Source organism: Oncorhynchus mykiss, chromosome 5 (genome assembly GCF_057628025.1).
Source record: "Oncorhynchus mykiss isolate SJ-2025 chromosome 5, ASM5762802v1, whole genome shotgun sequence".
In the NCBI taxonomy this organism is placed as follows: Eukaryota; Metazoa; Chordata; class Actinopteri; order Salmoniformes; family Salmonidae; genus Oncorhynchus; species Oncorhynchus mykiss.
The window spans coordinates 49,881,868-49,907,349 of record NC_143026.1 but is presented as its reverse complement, the minus strand read 5'-3'; the positions used below and the strand labels follow the sequence as shown (position 1 = coordinate 49,907,349).

General features: G+C 43.0%; 1 protein-coding gene across 3 annotated transcripts in view; it reads left to right on the top strand.

The window, feature by feature from the left end:
* col27a1a (collagen, type XXVII, alpha 1a) overlaps nt 1-25,482 on the top strand; it is a 292,008-nt gene that overhangs the window by 39,836 nt on the left and 226,690 nt on the right. For 2 of the 3 annotated variants that reach the window (XM_090235099.1, XM_036977752.2), the window contains exon 5: nt 10,398-10,451. The exons of the other annotated variant lie outside the window; for it this stretch is intronic. In XM_090235099.1, the coding sequence (XP_090091225.1) occupies nt 10,398-10,451 (54 nt within the window). The remainder of the gene's footprint in view (nt 1-10,397; nt 10,452-25,482) is intronic. 3 annotated transcript variants of the gene reach the window in all.

The following is a 25,482-nucleotide window of genomic DNA, read 5'->3' as shown; positions in this document are numbered from 1 at the left end:
CATCACTTGTAACACAGGCTGTCCAATGTTGAAAACATTGCATTGTGCATTCATATCGTTAAAGAAACCTTAACTTGCAGAATCATTGGTTTAAATAACTCATTTATCATGAAATACCATAGGAACATTCATTTAGATCACCCACACATGAGATACAGTTAGTTTCACTGTGTAGTTGTTCGTACAATCATTAAATATTGTAGTACAAAATATGTGATACATGTTTCATTATGCTACTACACGTAAATACATCACTGTAAAAGGACTAGTAGAGGGAATACTACAGACACAGTGGAATCATTGAACAATATATGACATTTATTGATGAAATACAATAAAATCACAACATAGGTTTCTTTGAATCAAAGCAAAAATAATTAGCTACAAAAAAAGAAAAAACAGTTGGTCAACTGCAGTTTCTCACCTGGCTTACTGTAAAACATCACTGCAGTGTTCCTCACCTGGCTTACTGTAAAACATCACTGCAGTGTTCCTCACCTGGCTTACTGTAAAACATCACTGCAGTGTTCCTCTCCTGGCTTACTGTAAAACATCACTGCAGTGTTCCTCACCTGGCTTACTGTAAAACATCACTGCAGTGTTCCTCACCTGGTTTACTGTAAAACATCACTGCAGTGTTCCTCACCTGGCTTACTGTAAAACATCACTGCAGTGTTCCTCACCTGGCTTACTGTAAAACATCACTGCAGTGTTCCTCTCCTGGCTTACTGTAAAACATCACTGTAGTGTTCCTCACCTGGCTTACTGTAAAAAGCAAAACAAAAGATGGATTACTGTACTTCTATTATTCCATCAACCCTGTCTTGTGGATTTGGCCACAGGTTCTCATCCACATCACAATGGATGTTTTCATTAGCCAAACATCTTGGGAAGAATCTTCGGGCATGGCGAATCCAGAACTGACACTGGTCTGCCGTCATGTCATTGCATGCGTCATCCATGGCCTGGAGAAGGGCGGCTTGTTCGTGAGGGCGCCTATCATATACCTTCCACCTCCATGTGGAGAAAAATTCCTCAATCGGGTTAAGGAAAGGAGAGTATGGGGGTAAGCACAGGGTGGTAAATTGTGGATGGGCCTGAAACCATGCCATCAGCTCTACAGGCCTGATTTAGCTCATCAAGGACAGTTACATTCGAACAGCAAATCATGAGGCTGCCTGCAACTCAATATATAGAGTATATAGAGTAGAGAGCTTTAGATGTTGTTCGACCAAATATTACAATGGTTAAGATGCGTAATCTAAGCAACTTTGACCGTGGTATGATTGTTGATGCCACACATGGTGATTCCAGCATCTCAGAAACAGCTGCCTTCCTGGGATTTTTACGCACTACAGTCTCTAGAGTTTACAGAGAATGGTGCGATAAACAAAACACATTAAGTTAATGAGAGAGGTCAGAAGAGAATGTCCAGACTCATTCAAGCTAACAGAAAGTCCACAAATGCTCAAATAACGCAGTTTAAAACAGTGGTGTGCAGAAGGGCATCTCTTAACGTACAACACCGTGAATAATTCAGGCTGTTGTGGAGGCAAAAGAGGGTTCTACCCAGTACTAGATAGGTGTACCTAATAAAGTGTAGGGAGTGTACAGTAATGTGAGTGTACAGTAATATCAAATCTGAAAACATGGTCTGGAAAATTGATACATGGGACCATAGAAACCGTGTCTGATAAAGAATGATGATAAAATATTACATCCATAGATAATGTAGTCCAATTGGTTCATGTTCCACGGTAATTGGTGTCAATGGATCTCGTTATCCTGAAACGATCATGATCTAAACATGAAATATTGTTTGTCAGTTTCCATAAAACTATACATTAAGAGTACCTTAACAGTTACTTATCATTTTGAGCAGTAGTATAAATTGCTAGTTAGATCATTGTAATGAAATTAAGACAGTCAACTCAGATGTAATGTGTGAATTGCATTTTGAAATGGTAATACTTTGATGTTAAGTTGTGTCATTTTGAACAGGTGATTTTAGTTCAATGAACAAATGATCTTAGCTTTGTGTGTATTGAATCCAAGCAATTGGAAAAAGTTTTAGAGTTTTGACAAATTTGCATTTTGATCATTGGTTGTGAGTTTTGTCTAGAGTTTTGAAAAATGACATCAAGGTTCCTGAAATTAGTGCCAAAGTGATTATAAAAAATGGTAAAATATGGCAGCCTGAAATATGTGCTATATTCTATTCATTGTTTGGGTATCAGAAACAGAAAGGACGTTAGTCTTTCCCATTTAAAAACCAACTAAATGTATTTTACATTGAGGTTGAAAATATATACCGTGTGGTATTGTTAAAGGTCTACAGCTGAAGTAGAGGGCACTAGTAATACTTTTATATCTGAACGGTAGGTAGACACTGCCAGAACTTGAAACATTTGGACCTATTTGAACACTAAGTTTGTCCACTTTTAGAGCAAGTGCTAATCTTAGAGAGTATGTTTCATTGTTACCACCGTTGACGCCCTGGCTCCCAGTTCAGAGGTTGCAGTTTTCCAGTCTCGTATCCCAGTAGCCTCTAGCTAGCTGCTTGCCATGCCCTGGAATTGTCCTAATTCGACACCTGCCATGTGCCATGAGAGACAATAAGATGGCATACCAACTGCAAGACTCATGTGCCAATGGCTAGAACCAATGGTGCCAACTAATACTACCAAAACTGAGTTGAACTGCTGGCCTATTTGAGGCACCTAATTCAACATTTGAAGGCTACACCACCCTTCCTATAACAAGCCTCTAGCTAAAGAAAGGGCCTACCGACAGCAGCTAGACTATGACTCTGCATTGTGTGTGTGTGTGTGTGTAAAAAATGAGTGGGCTCTGAATTATATCAGGGGGCAGGCCTAGCTAGGCCACACACCCTTAGTGACTTGAGAGTTATCAAATGGAGTCAGTCCCCCAGGGGTGGATTATGTCCCTTTTACTGCCGGAATTCAGAATTTAAAAAGCTAATGTCTGTTTCCCATAAGATAGGTAGAAACTGGTTCCCATTATTATCAATTTGCTACTGTATAGATAAAAAAAATATGATTCCAATAATAGCCTGTAGACCAGGTATTCCCAAACTGGGGTACGGGTACACACAACAGTCCATTTATATTTTCCAACGGGGCTATACATTTGGGTGAGTTTTTTTTCCCCTCGCCTGATTAGCCTCATTTTACTGCCAAAAATAAAATTAAAGCATCTATTGTTCAGCGAAATAACAACACAATGTCATACAGGTAGCAAAGTCAAATAATTAACATTCAATCACATTAATCACTAATCTCGCGGGAATTCCACTAACGATCTGTATGTAGCCAAATGTAGCAGCTGCTCATTCCGTTTGCTCGAAAATTGAGAAATGGTTAAAAAGACACATACTGCTATTACCAGCAGTACTCCACCTGCACCTGTCGATGTCACAAGTTGTTCTTCTTCCACGAGCACATCCATTGCTAGCATCAGTAATTCTTGTTGTTGGCCCAGCTAGCATGGACACTGACAGTTGTGAATCAGATGCAGCCAAAGAGCTACTGCCCCCTTAACCGAGAAAACACCGAACAGGACGTTGGACCATTGAAGAGGCGCAAATATGAGAACTACATTGATTTGGGGTTCACTTACACTACCGTTCAAAAGGTTGGGGTCACTCAGAAATGTCATTGTTTTCCTTGAAAAAAATAAATTAAATGAGTTGCAAAATTAATAGGAAATATAGTCACGACGTTGACAAGGTTATGAATAATTATTTTAATTGAAATAATAATTGTGTCCTTCAAACTTAGCTTTCGTCATAGAATCCTCCATTTGCAGCAATTACAGCCTTGTGGCCTTTGGCATTGTAGTTGTCAATATGTTGAGGCAATCTGAAGAGATTTCACCCCATGCTTCCTGAAGCACCTCTCACAAGTTGGATTGGCTTGATGGGTACATCCTATGTACCATACGGTCAAGCTGCTCCAACAACAGCTCAATAGGGTTGAGATCCGGTGACTGTGCTGGCCACTCCATTATAGACAGAATACCAGCTGACTGCTTCTTCCCTAGATAGTTATTGCATTGTTTAGAGCTGTGCTTTGGGTCATTGTCCTGTTCTTTGGGTCATTGTCCTGTTGTAGAAGGAAATTGGCTCCATTTAACCTCCATCCACAGGGTCTGGCATGGCGTTGCAAAATGGAGTAAAAGCCTTCCTTCTTCAAGATCCATTTTACCCTGTAGAAATCTCCCACTTTACCACCAAAGCACCCCCAGACCATGCTTGCCAGGTGGCGTCAGGCACTCCTCCAGCATCTTTTCTGTGTCTCACAAATGTTCTTCTTCGTGATCCGAACACCTCAAACTTATACTTGTCTGTCCATAACACCTTTTTCAATCTTCCTGTAACGGCATTCATTAGAAGAAGGTGAAGACCAAGGTACAGCGTGGTACGTGTTCATATCATTTATTCTGACTGAACACTGAATACAAAATAACAAAAGAATAGCCAAAACAGTTCTGACAGGTGCAACAAACACTGAACAGAAAATAACCACCCACAACTAACAGTGGGAAAACAGGCTACCTAAGTGTGGTTCTCAATCAGACACAACGAAAGGCAGCTGTCCCTGATTGAGAACCATACCCGGCCAAAACATAGAAATACACAACCTAGACATACAAACATAGAATGCCCACCCACATCACAACCTGACCAAACAAAAAATAGAAACATACAAAGCAATCTACGGCCAGGGCATGACACTTCCTCTGTCCAGTGTCTGTGTTCTTTTGACCATCTTAATCTTTTAATTTTAAGATATGACTTTTTCTTTGCAACTCTGCCTATGCCAGCATCCCGGAGTCGCCTCTTCACTGTTGACATTGAGACCTGTATTGTCCTCTTGCTCAGTTGTGCACCGGGGCCTCTCACTCCTCTTTATATTCTGGTTAGTGCCAGTTTGCGGTGTTCTGTGAAGGGAATAGTACACCACATTGTACGAGATCTTCAATTTCTTGGCAATTTCTCGTATTGGAATAGCCTTAATTTCTCAGAAGAGGAATAGACTGACGAGTTTCAGAAGAAAGTTTTGTTTCTGGCCATTTTTAGCATGTAATTGGACACACAAATGCTGATGATCCAGATACACAACTAGTCTAAACAAGGCCAGTTGTATTGCTTCTTTAATCAGGACACCATTTTTCAGCTGTGCTAACATAATTGTAAAATGATTTTCTAATGATCAATTAGCCTTTTAAAATGATTAACTTGGATTAGCTAACGCAATGTGCCATTGGAACACAGGAGTGATGGTTGCTGATAATGGGCCTCTGTACGCCTATATAGATATTCCATAAAAAATCTGCCGTTTCCAGCTGCAATAGTCATTTACAACATTAGCAATGTCTACACAGATTTCTGAAAAATCGGATATTTTAATGTACACAAAATTAGCTTTTCTTTCAAAAACAAGGACATTTCTAAATAGCCCCAAACTTTTGAACAGTAGTGTATATTGGGAGTAGTGCCTTTCCTCAGCCACAGTGTGTTATATGTGCAAAAATACTTTCTCACAATTCAATGAAAGCTTCACTCTTGAGCAGACATTTAGAAACAAAACATGACAATTTGAAAAATAAGCCATGGTCGTAATGGTAGTATGGTAGTATGGTAGTAATACATGTATAAAAGCAACAGATACCATTAGTTAGAGAGGCTAGAAGCGTCTTATATGGTGAGCTACCGAGTGGCTAGGACAGCCAAGCCCCATACTGTTGTGAGAACTTAATTCTTCCTGCTGCCGCAGATATGGCTCATTTCCCCACAATGTTGTGGGAAAATGCCCCAAAAACTATACAGACAATGCCTTCATCAAACAGCACTGTTTCACGATGCATCAGTGACATGACAGGAGATGGGGGGTCAATTAAGGAAGACATCCTCTTCTGCAAACCACTGGGAACCAGGACGACAGGAGAGGATATTTTTAAAGTACTGGACAGCTTTGTGACATCAAATGGACTTGGTCAAGATGTGTTGGTATCTGTACTGATGGCGCAAAATCCATGACAGGGAAACATAGTGCAAGCAGTTTCTCCCGACGCCACTTGGGTACACTGCAGAATCCACCGAGGGACTGTTGCTGCCAAGAGAATGCCTGACAGCTTGAAATACATTTTGGACACTACAGTGAAAGTGGTTAACTTTGTTAAAGCAAGGCCCCTGAACTCTCGTGTATTTTCTTCACTATGCAAAGATATTGGCATGTAACACTTTTACAACATACAGAAGTGCACTGGTTATCAAGGGGAAAAGTATTGACATGTTTTTTTTAATTGAGAGATGAGCTTGAAGTTTTCTTTACTGATCATAATTTTCACTTGTCTGACCGCTTGCATGATGACTAGTTTCTCATACGACTGGCCTATCTGGGAGATGTTTTTTCTCGCCTGAATGATCTGAATCTAGGATTACAGGGACTCTCTGCAACTATATTCAGTGTGCGGGACAAAATTGAGGCTACAATTATGAAGTCGGAGCTCTTCTCTGTCTGCATTAACAAGGACAACACACAGGTCTTTCCATCCAACACACAGGTCTTTCCGTTTTTTGTGTGCAAATGAACTCAAGCTTACGGACAATGTCAAATGTGATATAGCGAAGCACTTGAGTGATTTACTGAGGTACTTTCCAGAAATGGATGACACAAACAACTGGATTCGTTATCCCTTTCATGCCCTGCCTCCAGTCTACTTACCGATATCTGAACAAGAGAGCCTTATCGAAATTGCAACAAGCGGGTCTGTTAATTAAAATTGAATTTAATCAGAAGCCACTGCCAGATTTCTGGATTGGGCTGCGCTCAGAGTATCCTGCCTTGGCAAATCACGCTGTTAAGACACTGATGCCCTTTACAATCACGTACCTATGTGAGAGTGGATTCTCGGCCCTCACTAGCATGAAAACTAAATACAGGCACAGACTGTGTGTGGAAAATGATTTAAGACTGAGACTCTCCAACACAAGCCAATATTGTAGAGGTATGTACTTCCTTTCAAGCACACCCTTCTCATTAACCTGTGGTGAGATATTCACAAATGTTGATGAACAAATTAGGTTTTATATATAAGATGGCTAAATAAAGAGCAAAATGATTGATAATTATTATAAACTCAGCAAGAAAAGATTCGTCCTCACTGTCAACTGCGTTTATTTTCAGCAAACTTAACGTGCAAGTATTTGTATGAACACAACAAGATTCAACAACTGAGACGTAAGCTGAACAAGTTCCACAGACATGTGGCTAACAGAAATGGAATAATGTGTCCCTGAACAAAGGGGTGTCAAAATCAAAAGTAGCAGTCAGTATCTGGTGTGGCCAGCAGCTGTATTAAGCACTGCAGTGCATCTCCTCCACATGGACTGCACCAGTCTTGCCAGTTCTTGATGTTAACCCACTCATCCACCAAGGCACCTGAGAGTTCTCAGTCATTTCTGGAGGGAATGGCCCTAGCCTTCACCCTCCGATCCAACAGGTCCCAGACGTGACTTGACTTGAGATCCGGACTCTTCGCTGGCCATGGCAGAACACTGACATTCCCTTCTTGCAGGAAATCACGCACAGAACGAGCAGTATGGCTGGTGGCATTGTCATGCTGGAGGGTCATGTCAGGATGAGCCTGCAGGAAGGGTACCACATTAGGGAGGAGGATGTCTTCCCTGTAATGGACAACATTGAGATTGCCTGTAATGACAACAAGCTCAGTTGTGACACTGCCCCAGACCATGACGGAGCCTCCACCTCCAAATCGATCCTGCTCCAGAGTACAGGCCTCAGTGTAACGCTCATTCATTCGATGATAAACACTTTTTACCAGTCCTGTCTGGTCCAGCGATGGTGAGATTATGCCCATAGGCGACGTTGTTGCCTGGTGAGGACCTACCTTACAGCAGGCCTACAAGCCCTCATTCCAGCCTCTCTCAGTCTATTGCAGACAGTCTGAGCACTGATGGAGGGATTGTGCATTCCTGGTGTGACTCGGGCAATTGTTGTTGCCATCCTGTACCTGTTCCGCAGGTGTGCTGTTCGGATGTACCGATCCTGTGCAGGTGTTGTTACACGTGGTCTGCCACTGCGAGGACGATCAATTGTCCGTCCTGTCTCCCTGTAGCGCTGTCTTAGGCATCTCACAGTATGGACATTGCAATTTATTGCCCTGGCCACATCTGCAGGCTTCATTCCTTCTTGCAGCATGCCTAAGGCACATTCACGGAGATGAGCAGGGACCCTGGGCATCTTTCTTTTGGTGTCCTACGTTTTCATAATTGTGAACTTAATTGCCTACTGTCTGTAAGCTGTTAGTGTCTTAACGACCGGGTGCATGTTCATTAATTGTTTATGGGCCATTGAACAAGCATGGGCAATAGTGTTTAAACCCTTTAGTATGAAGATCTGTGAAGTTATTTGGATTTTTACAAATTATCTTTGAAAGACATGGTCTTGAAGAGTTTATTATTACTTGTGCCCTGGTCCTATAAGAGCTCTCTGTCGCTTCCCACGAGCTGGGTTGTGTAAAAACACACTCATTCTTATGTTTAATAAATGTATCTTATAGTGTGTGATAGGCTTACAATGATGGAAAAAACTTTTGAGTGAGTTTGGAGTTTGGATGTTTGAAGGAGTACAGGACTATGAAAAGTTTGGGAACCACTGCTGTCGAATAAATATGAACCAATGGACAAAATGAAATGTACACCAATCCATCTGTGTATGCGTGGTGTGTGTGTTTCTTTGTTTTTATGCATGTTTCTGCTTGTGTTTGTGTCTGTATGCACACAAGCTACCATTTTTTTTGCCCCGGGAGACCACAGATGGGTGGGGGTTTGAGGAGAATGGGGTGTTGGAAAACCACATCCATGTGCTAGAACCCCTTGATTTTACATCCATTTTCCATAATCTTCCCCCTTTACCTAATCCCCCAATGTACACACATGCTAAATCCATATACAGTTAAGTCAGAAGTTCACATACACTTCATTAAAGTCATTCAAATTTGTTTTTCAACCACTACAAATGTCTTGTTAACAAACTATAGTTTTGGCAACTCGGTTAGGACATCTACTTTGTGCATGACAAGTCATTTTTCCAACAATTGTTTACAGACAGATTACACTTATAATTCACTGTATCAAAAGTCCAATGGGTCAGAAGTTTACATACACTAAGTTGACTGTGCCTTGAAACAGGTTGGAAAATTCCAGAAAATTATGTCATGGCTTTAGAAGCTTCTGTTACCCTATTTGACATCATTTGAGTCAATTGGAGGTGTACCTGTGGAGGCCTACCTTCAAACTCAGTGTCTAATTTGCTTGACATCGTGGGAAAATCAAAAGAAATCAATCAAGACCTCAGAAACAAAATTGTAGACTTCCACAAGTCTGATTCATCCTTGGGAGAAATGTCCAAATGCCTGTAGGTACGGTCATCTGTACAAACAATAGTACACAAGTATAAACACCATTGGACCACGCAGCCGTCATACCGCTCAGGAAGGAGACGCGTTCTGTCTCCTAGAGATGAACATACTTTGGTGCGAAAAGTGCAAATCAACCCCAGAACAACAGCAAATGACTTTGTGAAGATGCTGGAGGAAACAGGTACAAAGTATCTATATCCACAGTAAAACGAGCCCTATATCGACATAACCTGAAAGGCCATTCAGCAAGGAAGAAGCAACTGCTCCAAAACCTCCATAAAAAAATCCAGACTATGGTTTGCAACTGCACATGGGGACAAAGATTGTACTTTTTGGAGAAATGTCCTCTGGTCTGATGAAACAAAAATAGAACTGTTTGGCCATAATGACCATCGTTTTGTTTGGAGGAAAAAGGGGGAGGCTTGCAATCCGAAGAACACCATCCAAACCGTGAAGTACAGGGGTGGCAGCATCGTGTTGTGGGGGTGCTTTGCTGCAGGAAGGACTGGTGCACTTCACAAAATAGATGGCATCATGAAGAAGAACAATGTGGATATATTGAAGCAACATCTCAAGACATCAGTCAGAAAGTTAAAGCTTGGTCACAAATGGGTCTTCCAAATGGACAATGGCCACAAGCATACTTCCAAAGTTGAGGCAAAATGGCTTAAGGACATCTAGGTCAAGGTATTGGAGTGGCCATCACAAAGCCCTGACCTCAATCCTACAGAAATTTGTGGGCAGAACTGAAAAAGTGTGTGATTAAATATCAGGAATTGTGAAATACTGAGTTTAAATGTATTTGGCTAAGGTGTATGCTATCTTCCGACTTCAGCTGTAGGAGATGGGGGACTACCCACGGCCTCTGCTTATGCCAACATTAAGATTGTCATTCTGATCAACGTTTGATTGTGTTTCGTCTCTGATAGGGTGGACCCGGTCCCCATGGAAAACCTGGCCGTCCAGGTCCACCTGGGCTTAAGGTATGTCCCACACACACACACCATTTTTTTTATTTGTCCATTTGAGTCTTTTAGCAGAAACTCTTATTCAGAGCAACTTACAGTTAGTGCATTCAAGCTAGTTGGGACAACTACATATCACAGTCATAGTAATTGCATTTTTCCTCAATTAATGAGCTATCAGCATAATCCGAGCTAGTAACATCGAGTTTAATCACTGCCTGGTACGGCAATTGCTCGGCCTCCGACCGCAAGGCACTTCAGAGGGTAGTGCGTACGACCCAGTACATCACTGGGGCAAAGCTGCCTGCCACCCAGGACCTCTACACCAGGCGGTGTCAGGGGAAGGCCCTAAAAATGGTCAAAGACCCCAGCCACCCCAGTCATAGACTGTTCTCTCTACTACCGCAGGGCAAGCGGTACCAGAGTGGACAAAAAGGTTTCTCAAAAGTTTATCCCCAAGCCCTAAGACTCCTGAACAGGTAACCAAATGGTTACCCGGACTATTTGCATTGTGTGCCTCCCCCCCAACCCCTCTTTTACACTGCTGCTACTCTCTGTTTATCTTATATGCATAGTCACTTTAACTATACATTAATGTACATACTACCTAAATTGGCCCGACCAACCAGTGCTCCCGCACACTTGCTAACCGGGCTATCTGCATTGTGTCCCACCACCCGCCAACCCCTCTTTTTACGCTTCTGCTATTCTCTGTTCATCATATATGCACTTTAATGACACCTACATGTACATACTACCTCAATAAGCCTGACTAACAGGTGTCTGTATATAGCCTTGCTACTCTTTTTTCAAATGTCTTTCTACTGTTGTTATATTTCTTTACTTACCTACACACACCTTTCTTTTTCTTTTCTTTCTCCGCACCATTGGTTAGAGCCTGTAAGTAAGCATTTCACTGTAATGTCGACACCTGTTATAAGTGACAAATAAACTTTGATTTGATTAGTAAGATGACATTTTTTGTGCATTGCAACATTTTAGCTACTGTTAGCTTACGGGTGAAACAGTGTCCGAGACATTCCAAAAGAAGTGTCAGACTTAGCTAGTTAAGGTAGCTAGGTAACCAAAACATCAATTATTATTATTTTTTACATTTAGTTATATTCTGCGACAACACTTCAGTGAGCTAGCATAGCGAGCATGGTAACGATACTAACGTTAGCTAACTAACATTACCACAGACAGAGATATTAGCACAGAAAATGGCTCGCTGTCTAACAGTCGTTAGCTAATGCTCAATCTAACATTAGCTACCTACCTTTTATGATAGGACACCCTATTTAACCTGAATGACCTTGAAATTCATAATTTGTAGTTTGTTACTTGCCGTTTTCAGTCAGCCAAAACACCTTTAGTCTGTCAAAAATAACATTAGCCAATTTCCACTCAGTCAGTCACTCAGTAGCACTAGAACTGGAAGACTTTCTCATGTTCCGGTGGACTTCATGCGCTGGTGGCGGGAGAATTAACCCATTGGCTGGGTCAAATATTCATAGCCCAACCTTAATAACCCTCCACCAACATTCCAACCTTGCTGTACTTACAGAAAACAACCCAACTATTGACCCAATGCCTGCAACCCAGCAATTCGGTCAACCTAGCATTTTTTTATAGTGTAATTTACATCTCAAAGCCATTCATGCAAGAAGCCTTGACCTGTCTGGTGCATATATATATTTCTCTGTCCTCAGATTGATTGAAGGCCTCAATCTGTATTTTTGCCTTGTAACTGATTGCTTCTAGAAAGAGAGAAGGAACAACATGATCAAGATGAGCTAGCTACTAGTTTAAAGCAATGAAATATCTAATGGTTGCAACTAATGAATGTATGGGCTATGTTTGAGAATGATACATGCATTTGTTTACCTTATTACTCTTGAAGACGATGCCCTCATTTATCACTCAAAAAGTGCTATGAGTGAGTGCACCACAAACATATTTCCAGGGTGTTGATGCATCCTCCTCCCAGTACTACTTTAGCTTTTGGGCTAGCTAACAGTTTCCCAGTTCAGTACTAGCATATCGACATACATATTGGTATTAAAAGACAGCAACGTATTCACCTAAAAATATAAGTGTTTAGGCAAGTTATTAGTTAGCTAGCTACCTATCACATGAATTGTGGAAAGAATATGATATCTAACGTTAGCTGCTAAGTGCTAGCCAGTCAGTCAGTGAAGCTGACAGATTGAAACTGGTATCAACAAAATGTGTTTCACTCTATTCCAGTGAGAGGTTGTGGTCCTAGCACCACACTGCCAGTTCTCTGACCTCCTCTCTGTAGGCTGTCTCGTCGTCGGTGATCAGGTCTACCTGAGCTGTAGTCAATTAACAGCATTACATAGGTGTTCCTCTTCTCCAGGTGGAAAAGAGCACTGTGGAGTGCAATAGAGATGTAATCATCTGTAGATCTGTTGGGTATGTATGCGAATTAGAGTGGGTCCCAGGGTGTCTGGGATGATTGTGATGATATGAGCCATGAACAGCCTTTCAAGGCATTTCATGGCTACAGATGTGAGTGCTACAGGGGAATAGTCATTTAGACAGGTTACCTTGGCATTCTTGGGCACAGGGACTATGGTGGTCTGCTTGAAACATTTAGGTATTACAGAGGGTGGTTGAAAATGTCAGTGAAGACACTTCCCAGCTGGTCATTGCATGCTCTGAATACACGTCCTGGTAATCTGTCTGGACCTGTTTAAAGGTCTTACTCACATCAGTTACGAAGAGCGTGATCACAGTCATCTGGAACAGCTGGTGCTCTCATGCATGGTTCAGTGTTGCTTGCCTCGAAGCGAGCATAGAAGGCATTTAGCTTGTCTGGTTGGCCTGCGTCACTGCAGGTTTCCCTTTGTAATCCATGATAGTTTGCAAGCCCTGCCACATCCGACGAGCGCCAGAACTGTTGTAGTAGGATTCCATCTTGGTCCTCTATTGACGCTTTACATTTTTGATGGTTCGTCGGAGGGTGTAGTGAGATTTCTTTTCAGCGTCCAGCTCCTTGAAAGCGGCAGCTCTAGCCTTTAGCTCAGAGTGGATGGCGCCTGTAATCCATGGCTTCTGGTTGGGATATGCATGTATGATCATTGTGGGGACTACGTCGTCGATGCACTTAATAAGAAAGCCAGTGACTGATGTGGTAAACTCCTCAATGAAACCTCATCGGATGAAACCCGGGAACATATTCCAGTCTGTGCTAGCGAAACAGTCCCGTAGCTTAGCATCCGCTTCATTGAATCATTTTATATGGTTGAAATAGCACCATTCTTCATGCACTGTAATTTACAACTTGATAAATAGCTACTGAAAAGAGCTCCAGTTGAAGTCTGAAGTTTACATACACCTTAGCCAAATACATTTAAACTCAGTTTCACAATTCCTGACATTTAATCTGAGTAAGAATTCCCCGTCTTAGGTCAGTTAAGATCACCACTTTATTTTAAGAATGTGAAATGTCAGAATAATAGTAGAGATAATGATTTATTTCAGATTTGATTTCTTTCATCCAGTGGGTTAGAAGTTTACATACATTCAATTCGTATTTGGTAGCATTGCCTTTAAATTGTGTAACTTGTGTCAACATTTCGGGTAGCCTTCCTCAAGCCTCCCACAATAAGTTGGGTGAATTTTGGCCCATTCCTCCTGGCAGAGCTGGTGTAACTGAGTCAGGTTTGTAGGCCTCCTTGCTCGCACACGCTTTTTCAGTTCTGCCCACAAAGTTTTCTATAGGATTGAGGTCAGGGCTTTGTGATGGCCACTCCAATGCCTTGACTTTGATGTCCTTAAGGCACTTTGTAAGTATGCTTGGGGTCATTGTCCATTTAGAAGACACATTTGCGACCAAACTTTAACTTCCTGTCGTCTGAATCCTTGCTTAGGAAGGCCACCAAAAATTCAGAAATGTCCATCCCCAACTACAACATTTTCCTACATGAGTGACGCTGGTGGCATTACCCGTATGGTTGATGAGGATCTCCATATTGCAAATGTATTGTCCCTTACTAGACGTCTGTGAGTGTAATTAAAATAGGCCGACGGCCTTAGGTCGTGCCCCAGGGCCAGATCTTCTGGGAAGTCATCAAAATAAAGTATCTTGGAAATTTGAAGGCTAAGTACATAAAACTACAGTGTAAGGAAAAAAAGAACCAGCCGTTTATCTATTGTACTTTACGAGAAATAATTAAATGTCTGTTTGGTGATGGTTAAAGAAAAAAAAAATCTCCCAAAGTTATAGGTCCAGTTGCGGCGTGTTCAGATGAATCCATTAACTTCTTATGGTATAGGGGACGGTTGCGTCCCACTTGGGCAAAAAAACAGGGAAAATGCAGTGCGGAAAATTAAAAGAAATGATATAAAAATCAAACTTTCATTAAATGTAAATTTAAATGTAAGATACTAAATTAAAGCTACACTCGTTGTGAATCCAGCCAACATGTCAGATTTTAAAAAGTATTTTCGGCAAAAGCATAAGAAGCTATTATCTGATGATAGCCCAATAGTAAACAAAGAGGGTAGCATATTTCAACCCTGCAGGCGCTACACAAAACGCAGAAATAAAATATAAAACATGCATTACCTTTGACAAGCTTCTTTTGTTTGGCACTCCAATATGTCCCATAAACATCACAATTGGTCCTTTTGTTCGATTAATTCCGTCCATATATATCCAAATGTCCATTTATTTGACGCGGTTGATCCAGAAAAAAACAGCTTGCAAAAAACGCAACGTCACTACAAAATATTTCAAAAGTTGCCTATAAACTTTGCCAAAATATTTCAAACTACTTTTGTAATACAACTTTTGGTATGTTTAAACATTAATAATCGATCAAATTGTAGACGGGTCTATCTGTATTCAATACAGGAAGACAACAAACCATGCTACTTTTCACGTCTTGCGCACTCTCAACAGTGTTACCCAGTTCCTAGATGGCCTACTTCTTCATTGCACAAATGACCAGCCTTGTGCAGGTCTACAATTTTATCCCTGATGTCCATACACAGCTGTCTGGTCTTGGCCATTGTGGAGAGGTTGGAGTCTGTTTGATTGAGTGTGTGGACAGGTGTCTTTTATACAGGTAACGAGTTCAAACAGGTGCAGTTAAAACAGATAATGAGTGGAGAACAGGATGGCTTCTTAAAGAAAAACTAACAGGTCTGTGAGAGCCAGAATTCTTACTGGTTGGTAGGTGATCAACCATAGCCTGGTTCCTCTCTAGGTTTATGCCATGCAATAAAATGCACATTAATTACTTAAAAATCATACAATGGGATTTTCTGGATTTTTGTTTTAGATTCCGTCTCTCACAGTTGAAGTGTACCTATGATAAATAATTGCAGACCTCTACATGCTTTGTAAGTAGGGAAACCTGCAAAATCGGCAGTGTATCAAATACTTGTTCTCCCCACTGTATAGAGAGATGAAAGAACCTGCATTTATCAGGATATTTTTTGTGTTTATTTGTGTTTATTTGTCTTTATGTAGTTTTACTTAGTTGACAATGGAAGTTTTAAAAGCCTACTGCTACATTGGCCTAGGCTATCTCTTATTTATTTAGCCGTCAATGGCTCACAGTGTATCAATGTGTCCAAAAGCCACAGGCGCCGACAGAGATGGCCGCCTCGCTTCGCGTTCCTAGGAAACTATGCAGTTTTTTGTTTTTTTACGTGTTATTTCTTACATTAGTACCCCAGGTCATCTTAGGTTTCATTACATACAGTCGAGAAGAACTACTGAATATAAGATCAGCGTCAACTCACCATCAGTACGACCAAGAATATGTTTTTCGCGACGCGGATCCTGTGTTCTGCCTTACAAACAGGACAACGGAGTGGATCCTATGCAGCGACCCAAAAAAACGACTCCGAAAGAGAGGGAAACGAGGCGGTCTTCTGGTCAGACTCCAGAGACGGGCACACCGTGCACCACTCACTCCCTAGCATTCTTCTTGCCAATGTCCAGTCTCTTGACAACAAGGTTGATGAAATCCGAGCAAGGGTAGCATTCCAGAGGGACATCAGAGACTGTAACGTCCTTTGCTTCACTGAAACATGGCTCACTGGAGAGACTCTATCCGAAGCGGTGCAGCCAACGGGTTTCTCCACGCATTGCGCTGACAGAAACAAACATCTTTCTGGTAAGAAGAGGGGCGGGGGCGTATTCCTCATGGCCAACGTGACATGGTGTGATGAAAGTAACATACAGGAACTCAAATCCTTCTGTTCACCTGATTTAGAATTCCTCACAATCAAATGTAGACCGCATTATCTACCAAGAGAATTCTCTTCGATTATAATCACAGCCGTATATATCCCCCCCCAAGCAGACACATCGATGGCTCTGAACAAACTTTATTTAACTCTCTGCAAACTGGAAACGATTTATCCGGAGGCTGGGGATTTTAACAAGGCTAATCTGAAAACAAGACTCCCTAAATTTGATCAGCATATCGATTGCGCAACCAGGGGTGGAAAGACCTTGGATCATTGTTACTCTAACTTCCGCGACGCATATAAGGCCCTGCCCCGCCCCACTTTCGGAAAAGCTGACCACGACTCCATTTTGTTGATCCCTGCCTACAGACAGAAACTAAAACAAGAGGCTCCCACGCTGAGGTCTGTCCAACGCTGGTCCGACCAAGCTGACTCCACACTCCAAGACTGCTTCCATCACGTGGACTGGGAGATGTTTCGTATTGCGTCAGATAACAACATTGACGAATACGCTGATTCGGTGTGCGAGTTCATTAGAACGTGCGTTGAAGATGTCGTTCCCATAGCAATGATTAAAACATTCCCTAACCAGAAACCGTGGATTGATGGCAGCATTCGTGTGAAACTGAAAGCGCGAACCACTGCTTTTAATCAGGGCAAGGTGTCTGGTAACATGACCGAATACAAACAGTGCAGCTATTCCCTCCGCAAGGCTATCAAACAAGCTAAGAGCCAGTACAGAGACAAAGTAGAATCTCAATTCAACGGCTCAGACACAAGAGGCATGTGGCAGGGTCTACAGTCAATCACGGACTACAAGAAGAAATCCAGCCCAGTCACGGACCAGGATGTCTTGCTCCCAGGCAGACTAAATAACTTTTTTGCCCGCTTTGAGGACAATACAGTGCCACTGACACGGCCTGCAACGAAAACATGCGGTCTCTCCTTCACTGCAGCCGAGGTGAGTAAGACATTTAAACGTGTTAACCCTCGCAAGGCTGCAGGCCCAGATGGCATCCCCAGCCGCGCCCTCAGAGCATGCGCAGACCAGCTGGCCGGTGTGTTTACGGACATATTCAATCAATCCCTATACCAGTCTGCTGTTCCCACATGCTTCAAGAGGGCCACCATTGTTCCTGTTCCCAAGAAAGCTAAGGTAACTGAGCTAAACGACTACCGCCCCGTAGCACTCACATCCGTCATCATGAAGTGCTTTGAGAGACTAGTCAAGGACCATATCACCTCCACCCTACCTGACACCCTAGACCCACTCCAATTTGCTTAGTGCCCAAATAGGTCCACAGACGATGCAATCTCAACCACACTGCACACTGCCCTAACCCATCTGGACAAGAAGAATACCTATGTGAGAATGCTGTTCATCGACTACAGCTCGGCATTCAACACCATAGTACCCTCCAAGCTCGTCATCAAGCTCGAGACCCTGGGTCTCGACCCCGCCCTGTGCAACTGGGTACTGGACTTCCTGACGGGCCGCCCCCAGGTGGTGAGGGTAGGCAACAACATCTCCTCCCCGCTGATCCTCAACACTGGGGCCCCACAAGGGTGCGTTCTGAGCCCTCTCCTGTACTCCCTGTTCACCCACGACTGCGTGGCCACGCACGCCTCCAACTCAATCATCAAGTTTGCGGACGACACAACAGTGGTAGGCTTGATTACCAACAACGACGAGACGGCCTACAGGGAGGAGGTGAGGGCCCTCGGAGTGTGGTGTCAGGAAAATAACCTCACACTCAACGTCAACAAAACTAAGGAGATGATTGTGGACTTCAGGAAACAGCAGAGGGAACACCCCCCTATCCACATCGATGGAACAGTAGTGGAGAGGGTAGCAAGTTTTAAGTTCCTCGGCATACACATCACAGACAAACTGAATTGGTCCACTCACACAGACAGCATCGTGAAGAAGGCGCAGCAGCGCCTCTTCAACCTCAGGAGGCTGAAGAAATTCGGCTTGTCACCAAAAGCACTCACAAACTTCTACAGATGCACAATCGAGAGCATCCTGGCGGGCTGTATCACCGCCTGGTATGGCAACTGCACCGCCCTCAACCGTAAGGCTCTCCAGAGGGTAGTGAGGTCTGCACAACGCATCACCGGGGGCAAACTACATGCCCTCCAGGACACCTACACCACCCGATGTCACAGGAAGGCCATAAAGATCATCAAGGACATCAACCACCCGAGCCACTGCCTGTTCACCCCGCTATCATCCAGAAGGCGAGGTCAGTACAGGTGCATCAAAGCTGGGACCGAGAGACTGAAAAACAGCTTCTATCTCAAGGCCATCAGACTGTTAAACAGCCACCACTAACACTGAGTGGCTGCTGCCAACACACTGACACTGACTCAACTCCAGCCACTTTAATAATGGGAATTGATGGGAAATGATGTAAATATATCACTAGCCACTTTAAACAATGCTACCTTATATAATGTTACTTACCCTACATTATTCATCTCATATGCATACGTATATACTGTACTCTATATCATCGACTGTATCCTTATGTAATACATGTATCACTAGCCACTTTAAACTATGCCACTTTGTTTACATACTCATCTCATTTGTACATACTGTACTCGATACCATCTACTGTATCTTGCCTATGCTGCTCTGTACCATCACTCATTCATATATCCTTATGTACATATTCTTTATCCCCTTACACTGTGTACAAGACAGTAGTTTTGGAATTGTTAGTTAGATTACTTGTTATTACTGCATTGTCAGAAATAGAAGCACAAGCATTTCGCTACACTCGCATTAACATCTGCTAACCATGTGTATGTGACAAATAACATTTGATTTGATTTGATTTGGTAGAGGCTGGTGCTCTCCATTTGTGGCATTTTAACCTTTAGATTTTCATCATTTTTATTACGATTTGTATTCTCAACCATGTGACAATGATTTTGAATAACAAAACTGTTATTATTTATATGAAACTGTTCCCCGAAAATGCGCATATGAAAATCATATCTGGCACGCAGATCGGTAGAAATGTTAGGATAAATTGTAAGCTTCCCCAAACATGAAACTCAAATTTTAAACTTATGTGCCTCGGAAAAGACCGTTGTGAACAGAGTGCAAATATCATTGTATTCATAATTACAATGGAGAGAGATAAAGTGAGGGATGTTGCAACTAAGACTATTAAAACTGAGCACAAATGGACAAAAAGTGGAGAAAAGCATTCACCTCTATCCAGCACCAGCGGGAGGAAAGCACCACTCACTGGGCTGATCCCAGCACTGTGTTGTTTGCTATGGGCAGGAGCAGGCCTTTGACATGGGCAGGAGCAGGCCTGCGAGCTGAGGGTAAGAGAATGCCATGCTACTTATTACATATTGTTTTCATTCCCTTTTCGACAAGTTTAGAATTGTAAACTAGTAGAAAACAGAAGTGAAGAACTAATTGCGAGCACTGCTCCAGTTTTATTTAACTTGGCAAGTCAGTTAAAAACAAATTCTTATTTACAATGACAGCCGACTGGGGACCAGTGGGTTAACTGCCTTGTTCAGGGGCAGAACAAAATATTTTTTACCTTGTCAGCTCAAGGATTCAATCCAGCAACCTTTCAGTTACTGGCCCAACTCTCCAACCACTAGGCTACCTGCCCCCCAGATCACTTGATATCCACCACAAGTTGGAGAGATTAGAAAAGGGAGAGAGAGAGGGGAGAGGGACAGAGAAGTAGAGAGAGACTTGACTCAACACAAACTAAACTGTCTATTGTACAGCAGAGCATGTGTCTGACTCAAATCCCCACAACTGAATAGATAAGAGCATATCATGAGCGCACCTTTTACAAAACAGAGCTGAGACCTCTCCATGCAGAATGGGCCCCATTTATAAATATCCCATGTTTTTTTCCCATTCCCTACCCCAATCCTATTATCATTTATGTCAATAATTGTATGTTTGATTTTACTGCAACGCAATTTACAGTTTTACCATTTAACAACCAGGGGGTGCTGCTGCACCTTCAACACCCATACTTACTGTGGCTATGCAACATTGAGTCAACATCAGCCAATACTTGTAAAAATGTCAATTCTGGAAAAAGTATACCTATACAACTGCGGTCCTTCCGCGATTTTATGAAACTCATATATTTAATAAAAACATCTCTAGAATACATCCACCATCACTTTCCTCATTTGTGTTGCTCAACTCAGTGCGAATGCGCTTGTGCCATGTTGAATGCACCGTCTCTCTGTTTGAACTACTGGCACACAGCTCGGACACCCATGCATAGCCCACAAGACATGCCATCAGAGGTCTCTTCAAAGTCCCCAAGTCCAGAACAGACTATGGGAGGTGCACAGTACTACATCTGTTATAATCTCCACCAGGCACAGCCAGAAGAGGACTGGCCACCCCTCATAGCCTGGTTTCTTCCTAGGTTTTGGCCTTTCTAGGGAGTTTTTCCTAGCCACCGTGCTTCTACACCTGCATTGCTTGCTGTTTGGGGTTTTAGGCTAGGTTTCTGTAAGGCACTTTGAGATATCGGCTGATGTACGAAGGGCCAAATACATTTGATTTGATTTAGAGCAATGCCTACATGGAACTCTATTCCACATAAAGTAACTGATGCAAGCAGTAAAATGTGATTTAAAAAAAGAGATAAAAATACACCTTATGGAACAGCGGCGACTGTGAAGCAACACAAACATAGACCTAGACACATGCTTACACACACAGGATAACATACACACAGGTACACATGGATTTTGTGTTGCACTGTAGATATGTGGTAGTAGAGTCGGGGCCAGAGGGCACACACGTAATGTCAATTCTGAAAACGCATACCTGTACTTATGTTCGACCTGTACAACTGCTGTCTGTTGTGAATGTATTATATTACTGCCTTCATTTTGCTGGACCCCAGGAAGAGTAGCTGCTGCCTACTAGCTTACGTAGTACGTCAAAGTAACAATGTCTCCAGTTGACCAACATAAATTACCCTTGCTTGGGGGTTGGAGTGTAGAGTCAGAGCCGCTCGCTTCGTTAAGCAGGTGTGTTGAGGGAACGTTTTCAAAGTGTTTGATGTTGCAGTAGCTCTCCCCGATTGTGCTCTTTCATCACCCTTTAATACAGAAAAGTTGTAAATCACAGGAGCTCTTTGGGAAAAAGAAGTCCATACGATGAGTTAAATTTCCATCTGAAGTGTAGAGATCCATAACGATTCTCTTTACTCCAACAATGAATACTTGTTTTGTCTGGCAGGAAGACCGCTGGGGAGAAATCTCACCACAGATTCATCCTGAGTCTGTAGATGAGGTTTCCCATGTGAAAAGACTGCTAGAATCATAAGGTTTCCCATGTGTCCAGGCAGGGTTGCTTTCACTCCTTCCACTCTGGTCACTAGCTGTTTGAGCAGGTTGTTGCTAATATCCTGTGACAATCATATTGATAGATGATGATTAATTAATTGATTAGGCCTCAAAAGCTGTCAAAAATGAGGTAATGAACATACAGTGCCTTGCGAAAGTATTTGGCCCCCTTGAACTTTGCGACCTTTTGCCACATTTCAGGCTTCAAACATTAAGATATAAAACTGTATTTTTTTGTGAAGAATCAACAACAAGTGGGACACAAATCAAATCAAATCAAATCAAATCAAATGTTATTTGTCACATACACATGGTTAGCAGATGTTAATGCGAGTGTAGCGAAATGCTTGTGCTTCTAGTTCCGACAATGCAGTAATAACAAGTAATCTAACTAACAATTCCAAAACTACTGTCTTGTACACAGTGTAAGGGGATAAAGAATATGTACATAAGGATATATGAATGAGTGATGGTACAGAGCAGCATAGGCAAGATACAGTAGATGGTATCGAGTACAGTATGTACAAATGAGATGAGTATGTAAACAAAGTGGCATAGTTTAAAGTGGCTAGTGATACATGTATTACATAAGGATACAGTCGATGATATAGAGTACAGTATATACGTATGCATATGAGATGAATAATGTAGGGTAAGTAACATTATATAAGGTAGCATTGTTTAAAGTGGCTAGTGATATATTTACATCATTTCCCATCAATTCCCATTATTAAAGTGGCTGGAGTTGAGTCAGTGTCAGTGTGTTGGCAGCAGCCACTCAGTGTTAGTGGTGGCTGTTTAACAGTCTGATGGCCTTGAGATAGAAGCTGTTTTTCAGTCTCTCGGTCCCAGCTTTGATGCACCTGTACTGACCTCGCCTTCTGGATGATAGCGGGGTGAACAGGCAGTGGCTCGGGTGGTTGATGTCCTTGATGATCTTTATGGCCTTCCTGTGACATCGGGTGGTGTAGGTGTCCTGGAGGGCATGTAGTTTGCCCCCGGTGATGCGTTGTGCAGACCTCACTACCCTCTGGAGAGCCTTACGGTTGAGGGCGGTGCAGTTGCCATACCAGGCGGTGATACAGCCCGCCAGGATGCTCTCGATTGTGCATCTGTAGAAGTTTGTGAGTGCTTTTGGTGACAAGCCGAATTTCTTCAGCCTCCTGAGGTTGAAGAGGCGCTGCTGCGCCTTCTTCACGATGCTGTCTGTGTGAGTGGACCAATTCAGTTTGTCTGTGATGTGTATGCCGAGGAACTTAAAACTTGCTACCCTCTCCACTACTGTTCCATCGATGTGGATAGGGGGGTGTTCCCTCTGCTGTTTCCTGAAGTCCACAATCATCTCCTTAGTTTTGTTGACGTTGAGTGTGAGGTTATTTTCCTGACACCACACTCCGAGGGCCCTCACCTCCTCCCTGTAGGCCGTCTCGTCGTTGTTGGTAATCAAGATTACCACTGTTGTGTCGTCCGCAAACTTGATGATTGAGTTGGAGGCGTGCGTGGCCACGCAGTCGTGGGTGAACAGGGAGTACAGGAGAGGGCTCAGAACGCACCCTTGTGGGGCCCCAGTGTTGAGGATCAGCGGGGAGGAGATGTTGTTGCCTACCCTCACCACCTGGGGGCGGCCCGTCAGGAAGTCCAGTACCCAGTTGCACAGGGCGGGGTCGAGACCCAGGGTCTCGAGCTTGATGACGACCTTGGAGGGTACTATTGTGTTGAATGCCGAGCTGTAGTCGATGAACAGCATTCTCACATAGGTATTCCTCTTGTTCAGATGGGTTAGGGCAGTGTGCAGTGTGGTTGAGATTGCATCGTCTGTGGACCTATTTGGGCGCTAAGCAAATTGGAGTGGGTCTAGGGTGTCAGGTAGGGTGGAGGTGATATGGTCCTTGACTAGTCTCTCAAAGCACTTCATGATGACGGATGTGAGTGCTACGGGGTGGTAGTCGTTTAGCTCAGTTACCTTAGCTTTCTTGGGAACAGGAACAATGGTGGCCCTCTTGAAGCATGTGGGAACAGCAGACTGGTATAGGGATTGATTGAATATGTCTGTAAACACACCGGCCAGCTGGTCTGCGCATGCTCTGAGGGCGCGGCTGGGGATGCCATCTGGGCCTGCAGCCTTGCGAGGGTTAACACGTTTAAATGTCTTACTCACCTCGGCTGCAGTGAAGGAGAGACCGCATGTTTTCGTTGCAGGCCGTGTCAGTGGCACTGTATTGTCCTCAAAGCGGGCAAAAAAGTAATTTAGTCTGCCTGGGAGCAAGACATCCTGGTCCGTGACTGGGCTGGATTTCTTCCTGTAGTCCGTGATTGACTGTAGACCCTGCCACATGCCTCTTGTGTCTGAGCCGTTGAATTGAGATTCTACTTTGTCTCTGTACTGGCGCTTAGCTTGTTTGATAGCCTTGCGGAGGGAATAGCTGCACTGTTTGTATTCGGTCATGTTACCAGACACCTTGCCCTGATTAAAAGCAGTGGTTCGCGCTTTCAGTTTCACACGAATGCTGCCATCAATCCACGGTTTCTGGTTAGGGAATGTTTTAATCGTTGCTATTGGAACGACATCTTCAACGCACGTTCTAATGAACTCGCACACCGAATCAGCGTATTCGTCAATGTTATCTGACGCAGTACGAAACATCTCCCAGTCCACGTGATGGAAGCAGTCTTGGAGTGTGGAGTCAGCTTGGTCGGACCAGCGTTGGACAGACCTCAGCGTGGGAGCCTCTTGTTTTAGTTTCTGTCTGTAGGCAGGGATCAACAAAATGGAGTCGTGGTCAGCTTTTCCGAAGTGGAACAACATTTATTGGATATTTCAAACTTTTTTAACAAATCAAAAACTGAAAAATTGGGCGTGCAAAAATTATTCAGCCCCCTTAAGTTAATACTTTGTAGCGCCACCTTTTGCTGCGATTACAGCTGTAAGTCGCTTGGGGTATGTCTATATCAGTTTTGCACATTGAGAGACTGACATTTTTTCCCATTCCTCCTTGCAAAACAGCTCGAGCTCAGTGAGGTTGGATGGAGAGCATTTTTGAACAGCAGTTTTCAGTTCTTTCCACAGATTCTCGATTGGATTCAGGTCTGGACTTTGACTTGGCCATTCTAACACCTGGATATGTTTATTTTTGAACCATTCCATTGTAGATTTTGCTTTATGTTTTGGATCATTGTCTTGTTGGAAGACAAATCTCCGTCCCAGTCTCAGGTCTTTTGCAGACTCCATCAGGTTTTCTTCCAGAACGGTCCTGTATTTGGCTCCAACCATCTTCCCATCAATTTTAACCATCTTCCCTGTCCCTGCTGAAGAAAAGCAGGCCCAAACCATGATGCTGCCACCACCATGTTTGACAGTGGGGATGGTGTGTTCAGCTGTGTTGCTTTTACGCCAAACATAACGTTTTGCATTGTTGCCAAAAAGTTCAATTTTGGTTTCATCTGACCAGAG